The 26,781-nt window shown below is 37.1% G+C and overlaps 1 protein-coding gene across 1 annotated transcript; it reads left to right on the top strand.

Moving 5' to 3' along the window:
* Positions 1 to 92: 92 nt before the first annotated feature.
* WDR12 (WD repeat domain 12) lies at positions 93 to 26,044 on the top strand. The gene is made up of 13 exons (XM_055398897.2): positions 93 to 743; positions 4,856 to 4,950; positions 7,196 to 7,290; positions 8,172 to 8,278; positions 9,148 to 9,263; positions 9,575 to 9,729; positions 11,013 to 11,058; positions 13,492 to 13,577; positions 21,292 to 21,432; positions 21,653 to 21,758; positions 21,930 to 22,062; positions 22,797 to 22,869; positions 23,683 to 26,044. The coding sequence occupies exons 1-13, from the start codon at positions 703 to 705 to the stop codon at positions 23,758 to 23,760; spliced, it is 1,272 nt and encodes a 423-aa protein (XP_055254872.2). The 5' UTR covers positions 93 to 702; the 3' UTR covers positions 23,761 to 26,044.
* The last annotated feature ends 737 nt before the right edge of the window (positions 26,045 to 26,781 follow it).

A 26,781-nucleotide genomic window follows, 5' to 3' on the forward strand; every position in this document is an offset into this window, starting at 1 on the left:
TTCGTATCCCCGCCTCTCACATGGATCTAAAGCCTGAGGCTAGTAGCTACAGCCCTAGAGAAGTCTCGGTAGACTGAGAGTCTTGATTGGGAGTATGCTTGAGAAATTAAACCCGGAAAGACTTTAGGAAATTAAAGCTGAAGGCCGAGGAAATATTATAGGTCGTTGCCTGGACTCGGGAAAGTTTAATGCAAAGAAGATAGTTTGAGGGCAGCGTGGTAAAAAAGACTACAATTCCCAGTGGTTACATCATCTGAGAAGCGCTGCTTTCTGGGAGTTGTAGTATCTGGGAGCTGTGTTTAAATTATCACGACTAAGGATAGCCTGTTAACATTTCAAAAGGAGAGAAGTCGGTTTGAAACGTGCCTCTTTCTATCTATAATCGATCTCAAGCGTAAATATATATATTTTTTAAATACAAAAAAATTTTGAAGAGACGCTTCGCCTTTAAAACTATGCCTCACTAATCGACGACTCCTGCTCTAGGAATAGGTAGTTGATGTTTATGGGCTGGATCTTGAGGAAGGGCAGCCTCGTGGTGCCTTCTGACTGAGGCCCCGGGAAAGAAAGCGGAAGCCCTGGCATCGAGTGCATCTTTTCTCTGACACGTGCAGCCTCATTTTGAGATCCCTGTTTTTGTAGTCCTGAAAGACCAGAGTGCCGATTGTCTGATTGTTACCCATACGTTTCTCTAGGTACGCCATGGCTCAGCTCCAGACACGCTTCTTCACTGACAACAAGAAGTAAGTGAGCGTACCCGCTTTCTCTCCCTTCCTCACTCCCTCCCCTCCCCCGTCCCGGGCCCCCGGAAATCGTTCGTAGGACCTCTTCCCTGTGACCTTGTGCATCCCTGGTTGTCTTTGCTGTCAGTTTACTTGTTCCCTTTTTGACTGGATTCGTCACTTGAGCGCGTTTTCTGCGGTACCTTGCGAGGACTTCTCAAGAATCATCCATCGTTCCTGCCTAGCTTCTCAGGCTGTATATAATTTGAATTGTAAGGGTAGAGAGACCTGAAGGGATTCAGGTTTGCTTCCTGAATGAAGTGCATTATGCAGCTGAACAGTGAACAACGGACCAAATCGTTAGAGGCTGGCGGCTAGTGGTGTTGTCTAAAAACATGAACTTCATTTTCTTAAGTAGGTGATGGATAATGTTTTTATAAACCAGGATAGAAGGTGGAGCTCCTAATAGGGAGTTGGTAGAACTAATTTTTTATAAGAGTGTGAAGTCAATTCAGTTATAATTCCGAGTATTTATATACATATATCTACACACATACGTATGCATGTTGTATATGTGTGTATACATATATGTATATGAACATTTTACCAATTTTACAAATGGTCCCCAGATACATAGCAATCGTTTGAAACCTAATTATATTCTGCTTTGTGGCGTATCAGTTCAGTTCAGTTCAGTTCATTCGCTCAGTCGTGTCCGACTCACGCTATTAATTTTTCTTTTTGTTTGCCTAGTCTCTTCAGCTATATTGTAAGTCTCCTGATGGTTCAGTTCAGTTCAGTTCAGTCGCTCAGTCGTGTCCGGAGACCACCTTATGCTAATTGGATTGATTGAGTCAAGAAATGTTTGTCTAATGTTTCTGGCATTGATGATAAATAATAAATATAAGCTGTATTAACAAGTTAATGTCAGCTAAAAACTAAAAATCTCCCACATCAATTAAGATTACATTTTTGATTCTTTGTTTGTAGTTTTATGAATTGACCTGGTAAATCATACTCACACCTCTTGTACTGTTGCATACAGCATATATGAATTGTATTATCAATACAGATGAGTATATATACTTAGTCTAAATAGTTCTAAAGGAATAGGTGATGCAATAGCATAACTGCTGTATTTTTTCTAATTAAAAGGTTTACAGAGACTATTGTTGATTCACATGAAGTTTTAAGAAATACTAGAGCAACTGCAACTGTATTTAAATTGCTGTGATAAATGGATAAATGCCAAATGTGTGTATATGTGTTTGTTTATATATTTAGGTTTTCCCAAAAGTTAACAAAATCTAGAAATTAAACTTCTTTCTTCTCCCTTTCATATAATATGTTCTGATCAAGGGGAAAGTAGATTTATTCACATATATGCATATAATTTGCCATGAAGTGATGGGACCGGATGCCATGCTCTTAGTTTTCTAAGATTTGCCATCATTTCATGGCAAATAGAAGGGGAAACAGTGGAAACGATGGCAGACTTTATTTTTGGGGGCTCCAAAATCACTGCAGATGGTGACTGCACCCAGGAAATCAAAAGACACTTACTCCTTGGAAGAAAAGTTATGACCAACCTAGACAGCATATTAAAAAGCAGAGACATTACTTTGCCAACAAAGGTCTGTCTAGTCAAGGCTAAGGTTTTTTCAATAGTCATGTATGGATGTGAGAGTTGAACTATAAAGAAGGCTGAGCATAGAAAAATTGATGCTTTTGAACTGTGATGTTGGAGAAGACTCTTGAGAGTCCCTTGGACTGCAAGGAGATCCAACCAGTCCATCCTAAAAGAAATCAGTCCTGAATATTCATTGGAAGGACTGATGCTGAAGCTGAAACTCCAATCGTTTGGCCACCTGATATGAAGAGCTGACTCATTTGAAGACTCTGATGCTGGGAAAGATTGAAGACAGGAAGAGAAGGGGACAACAGAGGATGAGATGGTTGGATGGCATCATTGACGGGTTGGACATGAGTTTGAGTAGACTCCGAGAGTTAGTGATCGACAGGGAGGCCTGGCATGCTGTAGTCCATGGGGTCATAAAGAGTCGGAGACAACTCAGTGACTGAACTGAACTGATGCATATAATTTACGTATGCATGTATGTTCATATATAAGTATGTGAATTATGCTTCTCTTTCCCCCTACCCCCATCTTACTGACCAAAACAGTAAACCAAAACTTTCAGTTTCTAGGTTTTGTTACCTTTTGGAGAACCTAAATAAGTCCTTACTTTTTTCAACATAGCCTTACTACTCAAAAAAGTATAGTTTGAAGGCCAGCATCACTTGGGAGCTGGTTAGCAAAAGCACAATCTCAGACTCTACCTCAGATCTACTGATTTAGAATCTACATTTTAACAAGATGTGAAGCCTCTTCCCCCCAATCCCTTTGCTGCAGAGAGAGATTTATTATAGACTTGTTGAACCCTGTAAGTTCTACCTAAACCTCTTTTACATTCCACACAGATAAAGCTGTAATTCAGACCTTATGGAGACTTTTCTGGTTTTGGTTTTTGTAACAACTTTATTAAGATGTAATTCATGTATAGTAGATGTCACACATTTGAAGTGTTCAATTCACTAATTTTGAGTATATTTGTAGAATTGTGCAACCATCACCACAGAAAATTTTAGAACATTTTTCATCACTCTTTTGCTGTTACCCTTTTCCCCCACCCTTCCAAAAATTTCCAAATACCCCAGCCCAGGGCAGTCACTTATTCAGTTTTTGTCTCTAACATTTCATATAAATGGAATGATATAATATGTGGTCCTTTGTGACTGGCTTCTTTCACTTAGTGTGGTGCTTTTCAAGGTTTGTCCATGTTGGACTTCATTCCTTTTTACTGCTGAATAATACTCCATTGTGTGGGTATACCACATTTTCTTTTCATTGTTCAATTGATGGACTTTTAGGTTGTTTCCACCTATTGGGGCTATTAAGAATAGTGGTAATGTGAACTATTTGTGCACATGTTTTTGTGTGAACATATGTGCTTATTTCTCTTGGGTATATACTTAGGAATGGAGTTGCTGAGTCAAGTGATAATTCCATGTTTAATTTTTTGAGGAACTGCCAGATTTTTCCAAAGCAGTTGTACCATTTTACATTCCTGCCAGCAATGAATAAGTGTTTAATTTCTTCATTTACTCACCAACACTTAATATCTGTTTTTCTTATTGTAAACGTCCTGGTGGGTATGAAGTGATAACTCCTTGTGGTTTGATTTGCATTTCCTTGATGACTAACAGTGCTCAACAACTTTTCATGTGCCTGTTGGTCGTTTGTATGTCTTCTCTGGAGAAATATCTATTTTGATTCTTTGCCAATTTTAAAAATAGGGTTGTCTTTATTATTGAGTTATAAATGTTCTTTATACGTTCCAGATGCATGTTCCTTGTCAGATATGTGATTTGCAAGAATTTTCTCCCGTTCTCTTCAGTTTCAGTTTCTTATCTGCCTCCTGTTGTGGGTGCCTCTAATCTAGTCACTGCAGTGCTGCCCAAGAGAGATCTAACTAAACAAAATTTTGATGATGTTATTTGATTTAGACAGTGGTTCCTCATTGCCTAAGGAAAGAAGTCAAAAGTACAGCACACAGCATCCAAGCCACTCCATGCACATCTCTTTAGCCTTATCCTTGGTCACTGTCTAGAGTAAAATAACACTTTGGAATAGGTTGGTTGGGCAGTTTAATAACTTAGCTTTTTTTGTGTGTATGCTGCTTTTTTGCACCCCTTCTGTCTTCCCCCATGTCACCCAGGGAAAACTCACTTTTCTGTGTGTAGTGTAAGAGTGTTTTTTTTATATATATACATCCTTTCAGACTCTGCTCTCTCATGTTCCTTTTCTCTGGTTGAAATACCTTACTGCTTCCTTGTTCTCTCATTTTATGTATTACTTATGACATTGTTCTCACACAGTTTCTTTGTATTTGTTTACCAGACGTAAACCCTTTTCAAGTACAGAGACCACAGGTTAATTCACTTTTTGCTAACCCCATGTAGCAAAATGTCTGGCATGTATTAGATACCCAGTAAATGTTTGCTGAATGAATAAATGCACATTTGTTAAAATATTTGTAGACTGGATTTGATGTATCATTTCCTTTTTGTAGATATGCGGTAGATGATGTTCCCTTCTCCATACCTGCAGCCTCTGAAATTGCTGACCTTAGTAACATCATCAATAAATTGTTGGAGGCCAAAAATGGTAGGTATATACCATGAAAAGTTAGGAGAGGGAAAAATGACTAACTAAAGTACATCACATTGTTATAGTCCTTTGGGGGCATTATTCTATAAAACTGCATGTATTTTATAATGGTAAAATTTATAAATTATATAATTTCCCTCCTACATGATAACTTTGAAAAATGCTTCAAAATAAGTTTTTAGGGGAAAAAATTCAGCTTAATCTGCTTTTAAGGCAATATGGAGAGAAGATGGTTGAGATTTAGGAATAAAGATTTTTAGGGTAAAAGTTCTTGATACAGAGATATTCGTATAATATTTCCTATCGTTGTCATCATGGATCTAATGTAGAGATTCTGATGAATAGTTAGTTTTCTACATTTCGAAGATGTCATATATCCTGCTTGCTGAAAAACTCTTTCGAACTAGAATAAAAATTATTTTCTTGCAATAGATGCTTTACAATACTAGTACATGGTTCTTTGTTGTTACCCAAGTAAAAGTTGGACACAACTGAGCACGCAAGCAGATATTTCCATAGTTTTCTAAATTGTAGATGAACATTCACTTATCTTTTTGTATAAATCGAATAACTGAGTCATTGCTTTTGAGTTGAAGATGCAAATGATTCAGATTTTTTTTAAAAACTTTATTTTGTAGTGGGGTGTAGCCAGTTAACAATGTTGTGATAGTTTTAGGGGAACTGCGAAGAGACTCAGCTGCACATATACATGTATCCATTCTCCCACAAACTCCCCTCCCATCCAGACTGCCAGGTAACATTGAGCAGAGTTCCATGTGCTGTACAGTATTTCCTTGTTGGTTATCCACTTTAAATATACCAGTGTGTACACGTCCATCCCAAAGTCCCTAACTATCCCTTCCCCCTGGTAAGCATGAGTTCGTTCTCTAATTCTGTGATGCAGATTTTTAAAAAGTAACAAGACACAGAGACAGGGAATTCTTTAAAAAAGAGTATAGCTAATAAATCAGATAGAATGAAGGATTTTTAGCATTTCGTAACTCTAAATGAAGTGATGGATTTAAGAATTGATCATCAGTAGTGACTAAAGCCATTTATTTGGTAAAAGGCTAACAAAGAACATTGTGATGGATGGGAACAGACTGACATCCTCTGAACTCAGAGATAATGTAATGTCGTAAAAAGAGACACAGTGAGGTAGCATGCTTCATGCGTGTGTGCAAAGACGCTTCAGTTGTGTCTGATTCTTTGTGACCCTATGGACTTAGACTGCCAGACTCCTTTGTCCATGGGATTCTCCAGACAAGAATACTGGAGTGTGTTGCCATGCCCTCCTCCAAGGGATCTTCCCAACCCCGTGATCAAACCCATGTCTCTTATGTCTCATGCGTTGGCAGGCAGGTTCTTTACTACTTGCACCACCTGGGAAGCCCCCGGATGCTTCCTAATGTGATACAATAGGAAACAATACTGTGTGTAAATATTTTGCCAAAAGTAAACCCAAAGTCTAATCAGGCATTTAGGTCTGCCTAATGTACAGGTTGTATGTAGGTGGTAGAGGAATATGGTAAGGGATACCTTGGAGATATAAACAACCAAAGCCAGAATGTGAGTATTAGACCAATTTCTTCAGTAAGTAAAAGGCAGAGAAAAAGAAGGATGGAGGACTGTTAAAGATATTAATCAGCTATAATATGAGGACTTTGGATGCCAATTCTAAAAAATCTCACTGTAAAAAGACACTTACAAAACAAGGAAATGCAAACATTGTCTGACTTCATGATATTAAGAGAAATAATTTAAAATTTTTAACACTGCGACTTTTTAAAAGTCTATATTTTAGAGATATATACTGAAGCATTTACAGATGAAATTATATCATTTCTGAGTTTTGGTTTTAAATAAACCAGCAGGAGAGTAGGGGGAGGAGTATAGGTGATTGTCCATGAGTTGGCAAAAGATACAAATGAGGATTCATTATGTTATTTCTACTTTTGTGTATTTGGGGATTTTTCATAGAATACAAAGGTTTTCTTTACTCAAAATGGTTATACTATCCACAGTAAAAATATTAATACCAACAGAGCAAAGTATTTCTGTTCTTTAAAATCACATAACATACTGGAATATATGGTCCTGTTGTGCCATGGGGAAAGTCTAGGGAAACTCTGGAGGCCACACTGGGATAATAGGTACCTATTTGTTTTGGGGTCTCTCATTTATGTCTGCCAATACCACTTCAGGTCCTAATACTGATAATTTTATTACGTATTTTCTGTAGAGTTCCACAAACATGTGGAGTTTGATTTCCTCATCAAGGGCCAGTTTCTACGAATGCCCTTGTTCAAACACATGGAACTGGAAAACATCTCATCAGTAAGTTCAAATGTTTACCTGCTCTATTTTACTGAAGGTATTACCAGATAATGTAATAAAACTCCATTTAGAATCAACCTGGATCTACAGCAACCAAGAGCCTTTTGATTATTATTTTTTCCTAAAAATTTTAACCTCAGTTTCTGTATGTTCAATTTTTAAATCCCCTCTTTTCTTCTAAAAGAAGAAAATTATTCAAAGAATGCAGATAAATGAATATGGAAAGATAACTTTATGTTTGTGAAGTTATCAAGAAACATATCAAGCAAATATGTTTACTACTAGTAAAGGTGTATAAAATGATTGTACATATATATAAGCTTGTGGGTTAGGTTTATGTGATTTTTAGTGATTGCCCTCTTCCTCTAATTGTCAAACTTACCTTATTATTGCTTTTATAACTTAAAATATAATTTATAATTGCTTTTACAAAAGGGGGCAATTTTTGAAACTGTAGTAACGTATACATAAAATTTACCTTTTAACCATTTTTAAGTGTACAATTCATTAAGTACATTCCCAGTGCTATGCAACCATCACCATTGTCCATTTTCAGAATTTTTTCATCATCTTAAAGAGAAGTTCTGTATCCATTAAATTGTATGCTTTTATGATTTTATAGTTTATAATATTCTTTTTAAACTTATTCTTAATAAACTTTAAGCATAAGTTTTCCAAGATCATTAATATTTCTTAATATTACTGTTAGCATACTGTTAGGTCAAATAAAGTTTTTCACTTTCTATATGGCTCCAAAATTTTTGGATTTGGAAGAGGAATTATATGAAGGAGATAAATTAAACTAGGTCTCCTTTATTTTCACAATGTACTATTTAAAAACTGCACCACCTGATGGATTTCTGCTTTTTCTCTGTGACTAGGAAGAAGTTGTGGAACTAGAGTACGTGGAGAAGTACACTGCCCCTCAGCCAGAACAATGCATGTTCCATGATGACTGGATCAGTGCGATCGAAGGGACAGAGGAATGGTATTGTCAGATGAATGTTCTTGTTTTTAATGTAATATGTGAATAGTTTTCTCTGATGGCCTGTTCTTTGTGAAAGTAATTTATATATCTCATCACCATGCCAAAGACCTTTAAATTTAGTATAGTCAAGAAGAAACATACCTATTAATAGGTTTTCTTTTCTGTCTCAAGATGTCATAGTGACATTTATCTTCTGAATAGATTTTGTCTCTTAGGGCATTTATGTGATTATGTTGCTTTTAAGACTAAGAATATAACTTGTTTCATAGAGGGGGAAAAAACCTTTTCTAGCCACAGATCTCCTAACCTACTACCCTGAAGATGCAGGTCATGCTATTTTAGAGATGAAAAGAGCAGATTGGAATCAGAAGGTGTGAATGGGTTAGAGCAAAACCCTGTTGGCCTTAATTGTAGAAAAACACATCAAAAATGGATCGTAGTAGGAGTTTGTATTCAATGAATGTCTCCCTGGAGTTATTACATAATTATGTTTTTACTGGTTTTACTTTTTACTTTAAATGGTTCTATTGTTTTTCTATTTAATGGTTTTCACTGGTTAAACACAAAGGACCATTAGGCTTTTCAAACAATTTGCTTAGCTTCCCTGGGAGTGGTAGTATTTTACAACAATAGTAAAAATGAAATTTACAGCTTGTCGATTATATTTTTATTTTTAGGAGGTGAGGAAAAGCCAAATGTAACATCTTCTGATTTATTCTAGTGTGTTTTAAAGTCTTAATCTTTATATTAAAGGTTAGAAATATAATCTGCAAGATTTACTTTATCATTGCTTTAGAAATAAAATTGATTTCAGGGTTTGAAAAAGGTGCTCTTTGTATTTCATAGGATTTTTTTTTCTCTCCTCATAGGATCTTGACTGGTTCTTATGATAAAACTTCTCGGATCTGGTCCTTGGAAGGAAAATCGATAATGACAATTGTGGGACATAGAGATGTTGTAAAAGATGTGGCTTGGGTGAAAAAAGGTTCGGACTCTTTGCCTAAACTGAGAGGAATCCTAGATAGGGAATTGGAGATAAGCTATTTTCAATGTTGGGGCACAATTGGGACAGCATAGGAAATGTCTCATGCCTTAATTATTATGGGGACTTTCAAATACCGAGTGTTTAAGAAAAGACATACTTTTTACCATAAGCTAGCTTTTTTTCAAAGGTGACTATATGAGGTCTTTTACCTTTTTAACATCTTTCTCAACACCACAAAAACTTAGTTCTTTAGTTTAAGAACACTGTAAAATTTTTGTACTAATTTGTTTCTTGTGTTCTCCTTTCTTAAGACAATTTGTCTTGCCTACTACTGAGTGCCTCTATGGATCAGACTATTCTCTTATGGGAGTGGAATGTAGAAAGGAACAAGGTGAAAGCTCTGCACTGCTGCAGGGGTCATGCTGGCAGTGTGGATTCCATAGCTGTGGATAGCACAGGAACCAAAGTAAGTAGTTACTGTGTTAGTAGTACTGTGTTCAGTTAGAGTTTGAGATCCTTGTGCAAGTAAGTTCTTTTCTACATAAAGTCACTGTGATCGACCTACTTTTATAACAGCTGAAGAATATGATTTCAAACCAGAAATAAATACTCATATATAATAAGACATATCAAGAGTCATTCCCTCACTCTAGGTATCTTTGGTTTGGAATTTTATATAAACTGCAGAAATTTTAAGAACTCAGGTAAACAAGTAATTTCTTTGTATAACCTTCTTAAATCATAGTGATTGCCATTTTCAGTCCTTCAACTACTCATAGTGCCGTCATCAGTTGAAAATGTCTAGCTGATCACCTAAAACTTGGCATACACTAAAGTTGGCGTTAATCGAGGTTGTTTTACAATTATTGCCGATCTACTCTGTATCATGACAGAATGGTAAAAGTTAAAATAAACCATGAGGCAACACAGTTTTTACTTAAGAGGGGTTATAAACTCTTCATCTGAAAATTCTCTAAACCACAATGAAGTACTCTAGATTTAAGACTGTTTCTTCAATAGTTCTTTGCCAGTTAGCATAATAGAGGACATTTCTGCATTCAAAGATTGATGTGTATTCATTCTGAGCCATAATGAAGATTTACATGTTGTTGAGTCCAACTTTAAGTGAATTAACTGTTCCCTTTCTCTTGGCTATAAGAGACAGAAACTCATCCTGAAATTTTTTAGCCTAAAAGATCCAAGGAAGGAGTAATGAATCACATCATGAGCAGGGTGATGATCGTTTTCGAACCAGTGGAGTAGAAGCTTGCATGTGGCACACCTCCTCCTTCTCTTCTTGTCTCCCCATATTGACTTCATTTTCTTACCTCAAACTGGCTTTCCCTACATGGCAATGAAACCAAGCCTTCAGTATTCCCAGGTTTTACACCCTGTACTGTCTATCTCTGAAAAACAAATAACTTCAACTCTCTAGAACACAAGTTTTCCCAATACAGGCTCTGAAGGAGGAAAAGACTTAGTGGCACAGTGTAGGTCAGTTGCCCACCCTGATCTAAGCAACCGTGACCAGGGTACAGGCCCCGTAAGAATGGTAGTTCTTTAAACTGCCATGAGATTAAGGATACAACTTCCCAGAGAGTAGGAAGACAAGCAGAAAGATGATGCCATAGTAGTAAGAATTTCATGGCAAAGTAAAGGTTTCAAGTTAAATAGCAGGAAAAAAAAAAGGCAAATAATATGATGGATTATATTTCATCCTGTTTTTCCCTTCATATATATTTTTTTTAGTTTTGCAGTGGCTCCTGGGATAAGATGCTAAAGATTTGGTCTACAGGTAAATGAAATATTTCTTCTACTTTCACTTATTAGTGTATTTTAAGAATTACAATGTAAAAAAAGACTTTTTTAGCCCATAATTTGCCATAAAAATTAGACCATAGCTTTTGGGTCACAAAGTACTATATGCATGCTAAGTCGCTTCAATCGTGTCCGACTGTTTGCACCCCATGGACTGTAGCCTGCCAGAATCCAAATGTTATTTTCCAGGCAAGAATACTGGAGTGGGTTGTCATGCCTTCCTGCAGGGTATCTTCCTGACCCAGAGATCAAACCCAAGTCTCTTACATCTCCTGCACTGGCAGGTGGGTTCTTTACCACTATTGCCACCTGGGAAGCCCAAAACAAAGTACTATAGTAGAGAGAAAAATTAGTAATTTCTGTTTTTCTGCCCCACCACTCCCTTATTTATTGGGCAGTGTCACTGAATCCCCACAAGTATCAGTAACACATCTGGTGCAGTGGGACTTAACTGCCTTAGTTCTCAGAGTTCCCTTATTCAGAAACCTGGAAATAACTAACCTTCTGAGTCATATTGATACTTTAGTATTAGAGAAATTTCTTCATTAAGGTGGCTTAGTTTAAATAATTTTTTAATACAATTTTACTGAACTTTCTTACTTTGAAAACATAGGTTAGAAGGAACAATTAGAGGAGAAAGGGGGACTCATAGAAGAAGGTTCCTTGATAATAGTAAGAAGACACTTCTAGAAGAAAAGAAGGGGAAAACCCACATAAGTTTTAAAGAAGAAAATCCCATGGATGGAGGAGCCTGGTAGGCTGCAGTCCGTGGGGTCGCTAAGGGTCAGATACGACTGAGCGACTTCACTTTCACTTTTCACTTTCACACATTGGAGAAGGAAATGGCAACCCACTCTAGTGTTCTTGCCTGGAGAATCCCAGGGACGGGGGAGCCTGGTGGGCTTCCGTCTATGGGGTCACACAGAGTCGGACACGACTGAAGTGACTTAGCAGCAGTAGCAGCAGCAGTACAGAACTATTTATTGCACAGGTTAACAGAATTCCTCTGCTAACTTTTGAGGGAATTACTCTTATTACTACTGTACAATTTCCCTCATAGCTCAGTTGGTAAAGAATCTTCCTGCAATGAAGGAGACCTGGGTTCGATTCCTGGGTCAGGAAGATTCCCTGGAGAAGGAAATGGCAACCCACTCCAGTATCCTTGCCTGGAGAACCCCATGGACAGAGGAACCTGGCGGGCTACAGTCCATGGAGTCGCAAAAGTCAGACATAACTTGGAGACTAAACTGCCTTCACCACCCTAAATTCAGTTCACAAAGTAGAGTCAGGGAGGGGAAGATAATCAAGAAAAGCCTAAACAGTTTTAAATAATTATGTGTAAGATGGCAGGAAATACAAACCCATTTTAGTTGATTTTTTTCCCAAAATTCATTAAAGCAAGCAGTTTTGAGGCAGAACCTTTATGGAGGAATTTTTCCTTTTGTGAAATACTTTTTGATAGTGCTGGGTAGATGACATATATATGAATAGTCATTACCCTTAAGATGCTTATAGTTATTTTGGGAAAAGCACATGACATTTATAAACAGTTACAAAACATTAAACTCTATGGTTTGTTTATCTGGGTTTGCTACCTAGCCAAATGGTGGATAACAAAGTTTTTTGTTTTATTTTGTTAAAAAAATCTATGAAACACTTTGAACTTATTGATAGAAAAGTGAAATAGGTCTTCCCAGGTGGCTCAGTGTAAAGAATCAAGAGACACATGGGTTCGATCCCTGATCTGGGAAGATTCCACATGCTGCAGAGCAACTAAGCCCATGCATCAAAACTATTGAGCCTGTGCTCTAGAGCCCAGGAGCTGCAACTCATGAAGCCCACACACCCTAGAGCCCGTGCACTGCAACCAGAGAGTAGCCCCTGCTCGCTGCAACTAGAGAAAAGCCCATGCAGCAATGAAGACCCAGCATAGCCAAAAATAAATAAAATGAATTTTTTTTAAATGCAGTAAAAATAAAAGTGAAATAGTCAAGAAAAATGAAGATGGCTGGAATGTATGTCCTTTTAACATGTTTATTTACCATGTCATTCCCTTTATAATATAAATACACTCTTGTCAAAACTCCTACAACTAAAGTGTAAGCAACTTTTCATACATCTGGTAAACTGATGAAGGTCGATAATAATTATCTTTACAAGATACCAGACTGGTTAGATTTTAGGATTTTAATGTACTTATATTTTTTGCTTTCTCCTTTTAAAAGATTGGTAACCCATGTATTGTTTTTAGATAGGATTTTCCACTAACCAAAATAAAGAAAAATATTCATTCCTAACCAGTTGAGATAACATGAAGTATATACCCAGAAATATTAGAATCCTTTGAGATTGTTTGTAATTAATATTTACTTTAAATTTTAAACATCATATCTGCTTCTCTATGATATAGTTCCTACAGATGAAGAAGATGAAATGGAAGAATCCACAAATCGACCAAGAAAGAAACAGAAAACAGAGCAGTTGGGACTAACAAGGGTAAGTATTTGTGAGAACTGATGGTACTTTACTGTCTTTAGTTTCCTTTTGTCTTGGTACTTCAACCATAATTAGACTTTCTTTCAGTAGATAACTAAATTTTTATTATGAAACTTCTGCATTTTGAGTCACTGAATATAATGGCATTAAGCTAGGCTTTTTATACTGTTCATGGGGTTCTCATGGCAAGTTTACAGGAGTGGTTTGCCATTCCCTCCTTCAGAGGATCACATTTTGTCACAGCTCTCCAGTATGACCTGTCTGTCTTGGGTGCCCCTGCATGGCATGCCTCATCGCTTTAATCAGGGGATCAGATCTCGTAAACAGAGTGCCTGAAGAACTGTGGACAGAAGTTCGTAATATTGTACAGGAGGCAGCAAACGAAACCATCCCAAAGAAAAATGTAAGAAGGCAAAGTGGTTGTGTATAGCAGAGGAAAGAAGAGAAGCAAAAAAGCAGGGAGAAAGGGAAAGTTCAGTTCAGTTAAGTTGCTCAGTCATGTCTGACTCTTTGCAACCCCATGAATCACAGCACGCCAGGCCTCCCTGTCCATCACCAACTCCTGGAGTTCACTCAAACTCATGTCCATCGAGTCGGTGATGCCATCCAGCCATCTCATTCTCTGTCGTCCCCTTCTCCTCCTGCCCCCAATCCCTCCCAGCATCAGAGTCTTTTCCAGTGAGTCAGCTCTTCGCATGAGGTGGCCAAAGTATTGGAGTTTCAGCTTTAGCATCAGTCCTTCCAACGAACACCCAGGATTGATCTCCTTTAGAATGGACTGGTTGGATCTCCTTGCAGTCCAAGGGGCTCTCAAGAGTCTTTTTCAACACCACAGTTCAAAAGCATCAATTCTTCGGCGATCGGCTTTCTTCACAGTCCAGCTCTCACATCCATAGTTACACCCAACTAAATGCAGAGTTCCAGAGAACAGCAGAGGCAAGAAGGCCTTTTTCAATGAATAGTGCAAAGAAATAGAGGAAAACAACAGAAGGGGAACGATTAGAGATCTCTTCAAGAAAACTGGAAATATCAAAGTGACATTTCATCTGAAGATGGGCATGGGCACAGTAAAGGACCGAAATGGTAAAGACCTAATAGAAGCATAAGGGATCAAGAAGAGATGACAGGAATACACAGAAGAACTGTACAAAAAAGATCTTAATAACCCTGATAATCACAGTGGCGCGGTCACTCACCTAGAGCCAGATATTCTAGAGTGTGAAGTCAAGTGGGCCTTAGGAAGCGCTGCTGCCAATAAAGCTAGTGCAAGTGATGGAATTCCAGCAGAACTATTTAAAATCCTAAAAGATGATTCTATAAAAGTGCTGCACTCAGTATGTCAGGAAATTTGAAAAATCCATCAATGGCCACAGGACTGGAATAGGTCAATCCTCATCCCGATTCCCAAGAAAGGCAATACTAAAGAATATTCAAACTATTGTAAAATTGCACTCATCTCCCATGCTAGTAAGGTTATACTCAAAATCCTTCAAGCTCGGCTTCAGCAATATGTGAACTGAGAGCTTCCAGAAGTTCAAGCTGGGTTTACAAAAGGCAGAGGAACCTCAGAGATCAAATTGCCAACATTTGCTGGATCATAGAGAAAGCAAGGGAATTCCAGAAAAATATCTACCTCTGTTTCATAGACTACACTAAAGCCTCTGACAATGTGGATCACAATAAACTGTGGGAATTTCTTAAAGAGATGGGAACAGACCATCATACCTGTCTCCTGAGAAACCTGTATGCAGGTGAAGAAGTAACAGATTCTTGTATGGAACAAATGACTGGTTTGAGATTGAGAAAGGAGTACAACAAAACTGTTTATTGTCACCCTGTTTATTTAACTTACATGCAGAGCACATCATGCAAAATGCTGGGCTGGATGAGTTACAAGCTGGAATCAAGATTGCTGGGAGAAATATCAACAACCTCAGATATGAGGATGATACCACTCTAATGGCAGAAAGCAAAGAGGAACTAAAGAGCCTCTTGATGAGGGTGAAGGAAGAGACTGAAAAAGCCGGCTTAAAACTCATTATGAAAAAACTGAGATCATGGCATCCCATCAGTTCATGGCAAACAGAAGGGGAAAATGTGGAAGCAATGACAGATTTCCTCTTCTTGAGCTCTAAAATCACTGCAGATGGTGCCTGTAGCCATGAAATTAGAAGATGGTTGCTTCTTGGCAGGAAAGCTATGACAAACGTAGATAGTGTGTTAAAAAGCAAAGATATTACTACTTTGCCGATAAGGGTCCGTATAGTCAAGGCTATGGTCTTTCCAGTAGTCATATACGAACATGAGAGCTGGACCATAAGGAAGGTTGAAGAATTGATGCTTTCAAACTGTGGTGCTGGAGAAGACTCTTGAGAGTCCCGTGGACAGCAAGGAGATCAAACCAGTTAATCTTAAATCAACCCTGAATACTCATTGCAAGGACTGATGCTGAAGCTGAATTCCAATACTTTGGCCACCTGATGCGAACAGCCAACTCATTGGAAAAAACCCTGATGCTAGCAAAGATTGAAGGCAGAAGAAGAGGGCAACAGAGAATAAGATAGCTGATGGCATTACCGATTCAATGGACATGAACTTGGGCAAGCTCTGGGAGATGGTAAGGGACAGGGACACCTGCCCTGCTGTAGTCAATGGGGTTGAAAAGAGTTGGACACGACTTGGCAACTAAACAACAACAAAAAGCTAGGCTTACAGATTGGTGGGTTATTTAGCTATTTTATTTGATCTCAAGGTGAATTTTAAAGTAAGATCTTTCAATTGTTAGAGCTTGCACAAAGTTAAGTAACTCATTACCTAACTGTTTAATGATAATGTTTCACAGACATAAAAAACAAAATTATGGTTACCAAAAGGGAAAAAGGTGGTGGTTGGGGAGGACAAGTTAGGAGTTTAGAATTAACCAATACCAACTATTATATATACAATAAATAAACAACAAGGTCTTAACTGTATAGGACAGGAAACTATATTCAATATCTTGTAATAAACTATAATGGAAAAGAATCTGAAAAAGAATATGTAACTGAATCATATGTTATATACCAGAAACTGGTATATATGACATATCATATCATATATACCAGAAACTAACAAACATTATAAATCAACTATACTTCAATTTAAAAAGTAGTAGTAATATTAATGTTTCATACATCGAAGATGTAATTCTAGTACATCTCCTAAATCACTAGAAATCAAGAGTTCTGAAGTTTTGATTCTATCATTTCACTAGTATATCCAATTAAATTACACTCAGATAGTTCATTCATATTTTTATTTGCTCTGTTCCTTTAGAAGGATATTTATTATGATCTGAGCTGAATTAATATACTTAATGAGAGGAACAGTACTGAGTCAGATGTAGGAAATCATATTTTTTTTCTTTCATTATCTCACAGCTTTAATGGATATGCAGTGAATTAGGTACACATTTGCACCTTAATTCTTATAGTCACCAATAAAAAGATAGCTTATAAAGTTGTTGAAAATGAGAAATAAAGTGTGATCATAAGTGATTCATCAAACTCAGGTAAACTGCAATAAACAGCAGCACTTACTGTTTTCAATTGGAAGTAATGATTTACAGTTTTTACATTTAAAAACAGACTGCTGAATTGCAAGTGGAATGATTCTCAACTCAGCTTCCTTATCATTTTTCTCATAGGACAAATTAAAACCATAAATGCCTTATCAATTGGATAATGTGCCAGTGGCAATTTATTGATGCATATACCTGATCAACCTTTAAAGAATATATCTTGACTAGAAAAAGACTTCTTGAATTATCAAAATTCTTTATTCATAAGGTAGCTTTTTTAAAATCTTTATATTAATTAAAGGTTGGCATACATATAGTGAAGTATGCAGCTCAATGAATTTTTTAGTTGTGTAAAGAAGTGATTACTATCCAAAGCAAAACATCAAGAATTACCAACATCTCCTAGAAGACTCTCTCTAGGTTCCCTTGAAATCAGTAGCCTCCTGAAAGTGATCACTCTTCTGACTTATATCACTTAGATTAGTTTCATCTAGTTTTATACTTCATATATACGGGCATACCTCATTTTATTGTACTTTGCAGATAATATGTTTTTTATCAATTGAAGCTTTGTGGCAATTATGTATCAAGCAGGTTTGTTGGTATATTTCCAACAGCATTCATTCACTTTGTGTCTCTGTCACACTTTGAGATCAATAATTCTCACAGTATCTCAGACATTTTTTAAAAACTTAATGTATTTATTTTTTGGCTGCACTTAAGCAGCATGTGAGATCCTAGTTCCCCGACCAGGGATCCAATCTGCAACCCCTGCATTGGAAGCTCAGTGTCTTAACCACTGGTTGTTGTCCAATCACTCAGTCATGCCTGATTCTTTGTGACCTCATGGACTGCAGCATGCCAGGCTTTCCTGTCCTCCACTGTCCTTAACCACTGGACCACCATGAGAAATCCTCAGACTTTTAAATTATTATTATTGTGATCTGTGATCGTTTTTGATTATAGAATTTTATTTATTTATTTATGGTTACCCTGGGTCTTTGTTGCTGAGCAGGCTTTCTCTAGTTGCAACAAGCAGAGGGCTACTCTTCATTGTGCCTGCAGGGGCTTCTGTTGTGGAGCACAGGCTCTAGATGAACAGGCTTCAGTAGTTGCAGCATGCAGGCTCAGTAGTTGTGGCACACGGGCTTAGCTGCTCTGCAGCATGTGGAATCTTCCTGGACTAGGGATCAAACCCACGTCTCCTGCATTGGCAGGCAAATTGATATGCACTGCATCAGCAGGGAAGTCCTGATCAGTGGTCTTTGACGTTACCGTCGTAATTGCTTTGGGCTGCCATGAACCATGCCTCTGTAAGACAGTGAACTTAATCAGTGAATGTGTATGTCCTGACTGCTCCACTGACAAGCTGCTCCCCCATTTCTGTCTACCTCCTTGGGCCTCCCTATTCCTGAGATTCAACAATATTGAAATCAGGCCAGTTAAAAACCCTACAGTGGACTCTAGGTGTTGAAGGGAAAGGCAGTGTTTCATGTCTCATATTTTAAATCAAAAGCTAGAAATGATTAAGCTTAGTGAAGAAGGCATATCAAAAGCTAAGAGAGGCCAAAAAGCTAGGACTCTTGTACCAGTTAGCCAAATTGTGAATGCAGAGAAAAAGTAGAAGAGCTATTTGAAGTGAAAATCAGAAATAATAGGAAAAGTTGGGTTATGAAGACTAAGACAAATTTCAGAAATTGTTATCTTCTCTCTAGATTTCTTTCTAGTATTTGACTTCTCTTAACACGAATTAATACTCTCAATCAGTTCATTTAATGATCATTTCTTTCATATTAATATATTAACATACGATAAGGTTTTTTCCACATTTTCTCTCAAAATGGCTTTTCTCCAGTATTATTCTACTGAATACCAGAATAATAATAATAGACCTGGGAAGATCCCCTGGAGAAGGGAAAGGCTACCCACTCCAGTATTCTGGCCTGGAGAATTCCATGAACTGTATAGGCCACAGGGTTGCAAAGAGTCAGACACAACTGAGTCACTTTCACTTTCATTCTACTGAAGTTTGTTTGCAGTTACAAGTGCCAAAGTTGACTTTTCTACCTCTTTTTTATTTTTTTTCTACCTCTTTTTTAAAAAATTTACATCCTTGGTGGCTCAGCAGTAAAGAATCTGCCTGCCAATGCAGGAGACACAAGTTCAGTCCCTGGGTCAGGAAGATTCCCTGGTGAAGAAAATGGCAATCCATTTCAGTATTCTTGCCTGAGAAATCCCATAGATGGATGAGCCATGGGTTTGCGGAATCAGATACAACTTAGCGACTAAACAACAAAAACAAGAAAATTCACTCTTTTTGGTGTATAGCTTTTGAGTTTTGGTAAATACATATAATATGTAACTAATACATATTCAAGATATGGAACAGTTTGCCATCCCCTAAAACTCATGTTGCCCATTTGTAGTCACCCTTTTCTCTCTATTTATATACTCTAACAACTACTATCTGATCTTCGTTCCTGGAATTTTTCTAGAATATCATATAAGTAGGATCACACAGTATGTAGCCTTTTGCCTCAAGGTTTTCCCCACACACACATAATATATTTGAGGGGAAAAACAAAGATTCATCCAAGTTATTGGGTATTTCATGGTTTGTGCTGTGCCTCGTTGCTCAGTCATGTCCGACTCTTTGCAACCCCATGGACTGTAGCCCGCCAGGCTACTCTGTCCATCGGGATTCTCCAGACAAGAATACTGGAGCAGGTTGCCATGCCCTCCTCCAGATCTTCCCAGCCAAGGGATCAAACCCAAGTCTCCTGCATTGCAGGCAGATTCTTTACCATCTGAGCCACCAGGGAAGCCCCCATATCATGGTTTATTCCTTTCAAATTCTGAGTAGCATTCTATTGTATGGATATATTGTACAACAGTTGGTTTAATCATTCACCAGTTGAAGGATATTTGGGTTGTTTCTGGCTTGACAGTTATGAATAAAACTGCTAAAAATACTTGTGGGCAGTTTTTTGTATGAACCTAAGTTTTAATTTTTCTTGAAAAGTCTTTTTCAATTTCAATTCCATACCTAAGAATGGAATTGCTTATTCATTTAAGTCTACCCATCATTTTACATGTCATTTTCTATCCTGGAACCTCTGATTATCTCTATGTTACCTTAGTTTTGTTTTGGATCACAACAGAGGCTGTTCTGTTCCTCACTTCTCTATCAGGTTCCTTTACTACTTTCAGGAAAATTTTAGAGCTGGAAAAGAGATTTTAGGGATCATTTGGTCCAGGAGGTGGCAAATAACAGCCCAACATTAGCTCTCACTCTGGCCTATTTTTGTACTATAGAGAGCTGAGGGATTTTTACATTTTTAACAGGCTTTCAAAAACAAAGAGGAATATGCAAAAGAGACTGTATGTGGCCTGGATAGGCTAAAATTTTTTTCTTTCTGGACCTTTATCAAAAAACTTTGCTGATGTCTAATCTGGTGTAATTCCCTTAACATGTAAGGAAGTGAAATGTAACAGTTAAAAAAGTAGATTGACTGTCCCTCATTTCAGAGCTCTTTCCCTCTTTCTTTTACATTTTCCTTGTGTTTAATACAGACACCTTACCTAGTTTGAGGATTTTAATTTGAGAGGGATGTTAGAGATTTTGGAGTTTTAATAAATGAACCAGGGACATTATTTAAAGATTGGATGCTGAAGAAATGAGGTGGTGAGAATAACTTATTGAAATTAATTAACCTGGAAGAGTCATGTAGAAAATGGCAGCACGTTAACTCAAACCTACATCTTTCTGCCCCCAGGGCTTTTTCTCCTAGCTTCTACATGTGACAAGTTTGTCAACTGGGAAAATTTAGTGTCAATATTAATATTACCCAAATGAAAAGTAGAGCAGATGGGGTAGCAACAGAATCTTGTGGAAAGACTACAAATTTTGGAGTAATATTTGGGTTCAAACTCAAATCTGCCATCTTTAAGCAGCATGACCTTGGGCAAGTTATCTTTCTCAACTGAAGTGTCTCTTCGAGGATTTCTGTAAAGATGAAATAGGGCAGGATATGAAAGCTAAAGTACCTGACAAAATGTCTGGCATATGGGTTTCAGAAGTAATAACTACTATTATTGTTTTGATTTACTCTGAACTGAAAATGCTTTCCCTTTTGGGTGTCTTTTCATTTCTAGACTCCCATTGTGACCCTCTCTGGCCACAAGGAAGCAATTTCCTCAGTTCTGTGGTCGGATGCTGAAGAAATCTGCAGTGCGTCTTGGGACCACACAATTAAAGTATGGGATGTTGAGTCTGGCAGTCTAAAGTCAACTTTGGTAAGACTTACAAATTCAGTGCTTCTTTGATTGAGGTTTTTTTTAAAAAAAAAATTACTTATTTAACTTTGAGCTTTAAATGCAGTGCTTCTTTGATAAGAGTTTTTGTTTTTGTTTTTTAATTTTTCAACTTTGAGCTTTTAAGTGGTAAACTTCTAGGAGATGATCACTTTTAGCCTACTCTGGTTACATGTTCTTTCCTTTTCTTTTCCCTTCCCAGACAGGAAATAAAGTGTTTAATTGTATCTCCTATTCTCCACTTTGTAAACGTTTAGCATCTGGAAGTACAGATAGGCATATCAGACTGTGGGATCCCCGAACTAAAGGTGAGTTATGTAAATCTCCAGAGGAAACCATGGGTGAATAACATCAGTTTCTCTTCTCACTAGAGCCGTGTATGAAAGATAATTTTCTACAAATTTGATGTGGTGGGGGGAGGTGTTCTGCCTGCTTCTCTTCTAAAATTTAATAATCGTTATCTGTTTTGTTTTGTTCAGATGGTTCTTTGGTGTCGCTGTCCCTAACCTCACATACAGGCTGGGTAACATCAGTAAAGTGGTCTCCTACCCATGAACAGCAGCTCATTTCTGGTTCTTTAGATAATATGGTTAAGCTGTGGGATACCAGGAGGTAATTCCTATTTATGATTAATAAAAGAAGTATATCAATTGCCTGTTGAATACAAAGAAAATGAACACTGAAATGACTATCCAAAAGCAGAACGGTGAAAAAAATGTTCTTGGTCATATGCCCTGAAATGATACATAATTGGTATCAAAAAGGAAGGCCAGGATCAAAGGAATTTTCTCAATATGTTATCTTTTGCATTCTGGATGAATTTGTGATAGTTTATCTTTTGCCAAAAAAAAAAAAAATACACAAGTTTATGAAATCCATCTTTCTCACCTCGTTACATAAAATAGCAAAAAAGAGTCCTGAGCCTTAATATAAATATGACACAGAATTAGAAGGCAAGTGGTCTAAATGAATGAAACTGATCATATTAGAAATTATGTTAATAGGACATTAAATAATAAAAATATATACTTTTAAAGATAAAAATTTACAGATTCCTTTCTTTAGTTAGGGCTACAATAATAATATATGCAAAGGGCCTCCAAGAGAGTGTATATACAATTTATTTACATATTTCTACAAGTAGAATGGAGAGGCAGTAACCAAACCCATAATCTGTTAATGATACAGGGAGAGATAGTCAAGAAAATACTCAGAATTTTAAGATTAAGTGGTTATTGGGACAAGGATGGCAAACTAAAATTTTCAGAAGAGTGTAAGTGATTATGCATGCACATGATATTTAATACTATGAAATGCATATAACATGTTAATATTTTCATCTTTAGTTGTAAGGCTCCTCTCTATGATCTGGCTGCTCATGAAGACAAAGTTCTGAGTGTAGACTGGACAGACTCAGGGGTAAGAATTTATCAGTTATTTGATAGAGAGGAAACTATATTATTAGAATAAATTTGTTGTTTGTGTTCACATAGTTATTAGTTTCAATGTATTATCTGATATTTATAATTCTGTATTCTAAGTTAATACTCATAAAACCTCATCATTTAAAGAAGAAAAATTATCCTTTAATATTAGGAATAGAAAATTTTGAATATTTTGAAGCAGTTTTTTTTCTCAAGAGTATTTTTAATAAAATTTTTAAGTCCGTAAACTTGCTGCTTCAGACTAATTGGGTCAAAGTATTTCCTACTTAGAAAAATATTACATAATATGGCTATATTATAAAATGTACTTAAAGAATTACAATTTAGTTATTTTATTACCTAAGAACTCTCTCAAAATACAGGGCCTAGGGCTATTTCAAAAATCTGTAATATCCATTTATCTATAAACAATTAATGTGCTGTTCTTTACAAACTTAATTTTCTTAAATAGGTAAAACTATATCACCCTTCAAACTTTTAATTTTATTACATTCCTTAGCAAATGTTCATAGAAAGTATGATAGCATATTATGCCTCAACCAAATTAAAATCATCGCTTTTAAAGTTTTAAGATACTGTATATATATGTGTGTGTGTGTGCTATAGTAGTGAAATTTGATACAATTGGCCCATCTGAGTATTAACTGTCAATGCAAGTTAATTGCTCATCTGTAATTCTTTCTGTAATCAGAATATCTACTGATAGTTTAATTAGGTTTAGCTATCATATGAAGTAATTGTATTTACTTCTGTGTTTGTTTGTTTTTTCCCCTCTCGCTTTATGCAGTTACTTCTGAGTGGAGGAGCAGACAATAAATTGTATTCCTACAGATATTCACCTACGACTTCCCATGTCGGGGCATGAAAGTGAAAGATAAATTTGACTACAGAGATTCCTTCTGTAAATAAAATCAATAGAGAATACTCGGCTAACACCAATACAGATACAGGAAGCAGCCTTTTAAATTAAAGTTAATATACTGTATCACCCTTGATGGTAGTGGTATCACTGTATTTTTATTTTGTATTTATAACAGTTATGTTTATTAAATATAAAACATGGCCTGCATTCTCTACGTTATGAAAACCTTTGAAATTAAACTGAATTTTTAATTTTTCTTCTAAAAGGTATTGGTTTGAATTACGATTTGCTTTTGAAGTCCTATAAAAGTATGTATTAAAAGTTCAGTAATTGTTCAGATTTTTATTTCTGAGGGAGAAACTTCACTTTTTAAAGTTAGCATTTAAAAAAAGCATCTAAAAAGTAATAAATTTTAACAGAGAAAAAATCAGAAATACAATCTGTGTTTGGTAAAAAAGTGATTCTGTAACTGTAATAATGTTCTTTGTAAGTATTCAGAACATTAAAACATGTAGATGTTGCCAGTTATTAAGAATTTGTTGAAATATTTTAAGTGAAGTACTTTGTTTTAAAGATAAGTCAGGGCAGTTCCCTAGCGATCCAGTGGTTAGGACTCCATGCTTGCAATGCTGGGGGCCAGGGTTCTGTCCCTGATTAGAGAACTAAGATCCCACAAGTTGCATAACGTGGCCAAAAAATAATAAATAAAAGATTTTAAAAATACATAAAGCCAAGTCAGAATCCTTTAGAAATAGCATACAGATTTCATGGTAACCAGGAATCTTGTCTCCCACACTTATGTATAGATAAGAATTCTTCAGACAAAACCTTTCAGTAAGTTTTAGGTAAAAACACTCTAAAATTTTTGTGTCATTAGCACTTATCTAAATCCATTTATTATATGCCAGATATTTAAAGTAAATGTCTTAAAATGTGACTTTAATGGATTGGTATTTCTCAAGCAGAGCACCTCTGCCTCTAAATAATAAACAGGACGTCAGTTTGGTCTCATCATTAGACTCTAATGCTATGTATCTCATATGAGGTTTCCTGTTACAGAGGTCTAGGAAACAACCAGAATAACCTGGCTGCAACTGAGAGCCAGACTGACAGTGGATTAAACCATGTGAATGATTAATCCTCGAGTATATAGAAGTTCCGAGGCAGTTCAGTACTGTTAAAGTGGTTTTGTTCCACACTCCTTAGGGACCTGCACCCCCTCTTGACCCTATGTTTCAAAGGACAAAGTTATATTCCTGTTCTGGGTGGTTCTGAATGAACCTTAAGAACAGAGTTATAGAAAATATTTTCCTTAATTCACCCAATCTGTTCTGCTCACATGTAGTATGCATAACCTAGGTGGTTAAAGTAAAGAGCTTCCCTGGTGGCTCAGACAGTAAAGAATCTATCTGCAATGCAGGAAGCCTGGCTTCGATGCCTGGGTTGGGAAGATTCCCCTGGAGGAGGGAATGGCAACCCACTCCAGTATTCTTGCCTGGAGAATCCCGTGGACAAAGGAACCTGATGGACTCCATGGAGTCGCCAAGAGTGGGACGCTGACTGAGTGACCAACAGACACAAAGAGGCCTGTTTGCTAGATGAAGGACAGAGGAGGAGCGGCATCAGTCCTGTTTCCAAGCCTGTTAATGACGGTGCCGGTGCAGGATACATTCACAGTTTAGGTATTCTCCTTTGCGGTGGATGTAGTGTCAGTGGCCGAGTCTCTTAGAGAAAGACTGATTGATCTTTACCAAACCTCTTCTGTAACTCAAGTGGTTAGATCTTACTCTCCAAACAGGAAGAGCATGAGAGGCCAACAGACACCTACAAGACTTAAGTCCTTTCAAAACATAGTGCTTCCCTACCTCCCATCGTTTGTCTTGCCTAAAAAAGTAGAGGGTCCCTTTCAATAGTCCATTTTCCTCCATTTTAGTTACACCAGAGACAGAGACTTTATGTGGACTTGTTTGTGCCTAAGATTTGCTTGGAGAAATGCTTTTTTGTAAATGTTAAAAAATGCTTTTTTACAGCTGGAATTTAGGTGCAGCTGCACAGTGTGTAGTGAACACAGACAGTGCAGTGTTCAGGACCTGCAGACCAGTGTAGGGTTATCTATGCTGTCTTGCCATAGTAATGCCGTTCATAAACATGTTAATCCTTATTTTTACCTCAAAGTGTTAAGAAATTTCTGTTAGGCAACAAATTTCCTAATTTTAAAGTTAGGCTCAAAATGTACTCTAATTGCTGAAAAAGTCAATCCAAGGAATAAAGCTGACCTTCTACCATGGCTTCCCTGGTGGCTCAGATGGTAAAGTGTCTGCCTGCAATGCGGGAGACCCAGGTTCGATCCCTGGGTCGGGAAGATCCCCTGGAGAAGGAAATGGCAACCCACTCCAGTACTCTTGCCTGGAAAATTCAATGGACAGAGGAGCCTTGTAAGCTACAGTCCATGGGGTCTCAAAGAGTCGGACACAACTGAGTGACTTCACTGCACTTCTACCATGTACCAGGGTCTCTGCTGGGGTGGAGTAAAGGGGGGAAAAGGTATGAGATATGGAGACTACCTTAAGAAAGATCACGTTTTCACATGGGAGATGCTCAATTAAAATTGGTTACAACAGTATCCTAAAATACAAAGAAAGATGTGAATCTAAGGTAGAAAAGAAGCATAGAGAAAGGAGCAGTTTAGCTTTGTGGGGAGCAAAGTGGCCACCAAGAAAGGCATGTAGAAGAGTGACATCTGATCGAGATTTGGACAGTGGGAAAGTGAAGATGGAATTTATTTCTGGCAGGGGAAGCACAGAAAGATCAGAAATGATATCTCAGAAATACTTTGTGGCAGAAAGTGAGCATAATATTTTCATATGCTAAGAAGTTTAATTTTATTTTCCTCTTAAATAAAGCTGCCTTCCAGGTGTTACGTAAGATGATGATCTTCCTGTATTGGAAACTGAAAATAAAACCTGGCTGTGATGACTACCTAGAGATTATTAGAGTAGAAACTATAGTTACTTAAGATTTTTA

Source organism: Moschus berezovskii, chromosome 2 (genome assembly GCF_049115385.1).
Source record: "Moschus berezovskii isolate FMDL1 chromosome 2, NW_MosBer_1.0, whole genome shotgun sequence".
Classification (NCBI taxonomy): domain Eukaryota; kingdom Metazoa; phylum Chordata; class Mammalia; order Artiodactyla; family Moschidae; genus Moschus; species Moschus berezovskii.

Excerpts from the sequence above, each read along its gene's own strand:
- WDR12 (XM_055398897.2), top strand. The coding sequence starts at position 703 with ATGGCTCAGCTCCAGACACGCTTCTTCACTGACAACAAGAA. Across the intron at positions 22,063-22,796 it reads AAGCTGTGGGATACCAGGAG|TTGTAAGGCTCCTCTCTATG; the intron begins GTAATTCCTATT and ends TTTCATCTTTAG. Across the intron at positions 22,870-23,682 it reads TAGACTGGACAGACTCAGGG|TTACTTCTGAGTGGAGGAGC; the intron begins GTAAGAATTTAT and ends CGCTTTATGCAG.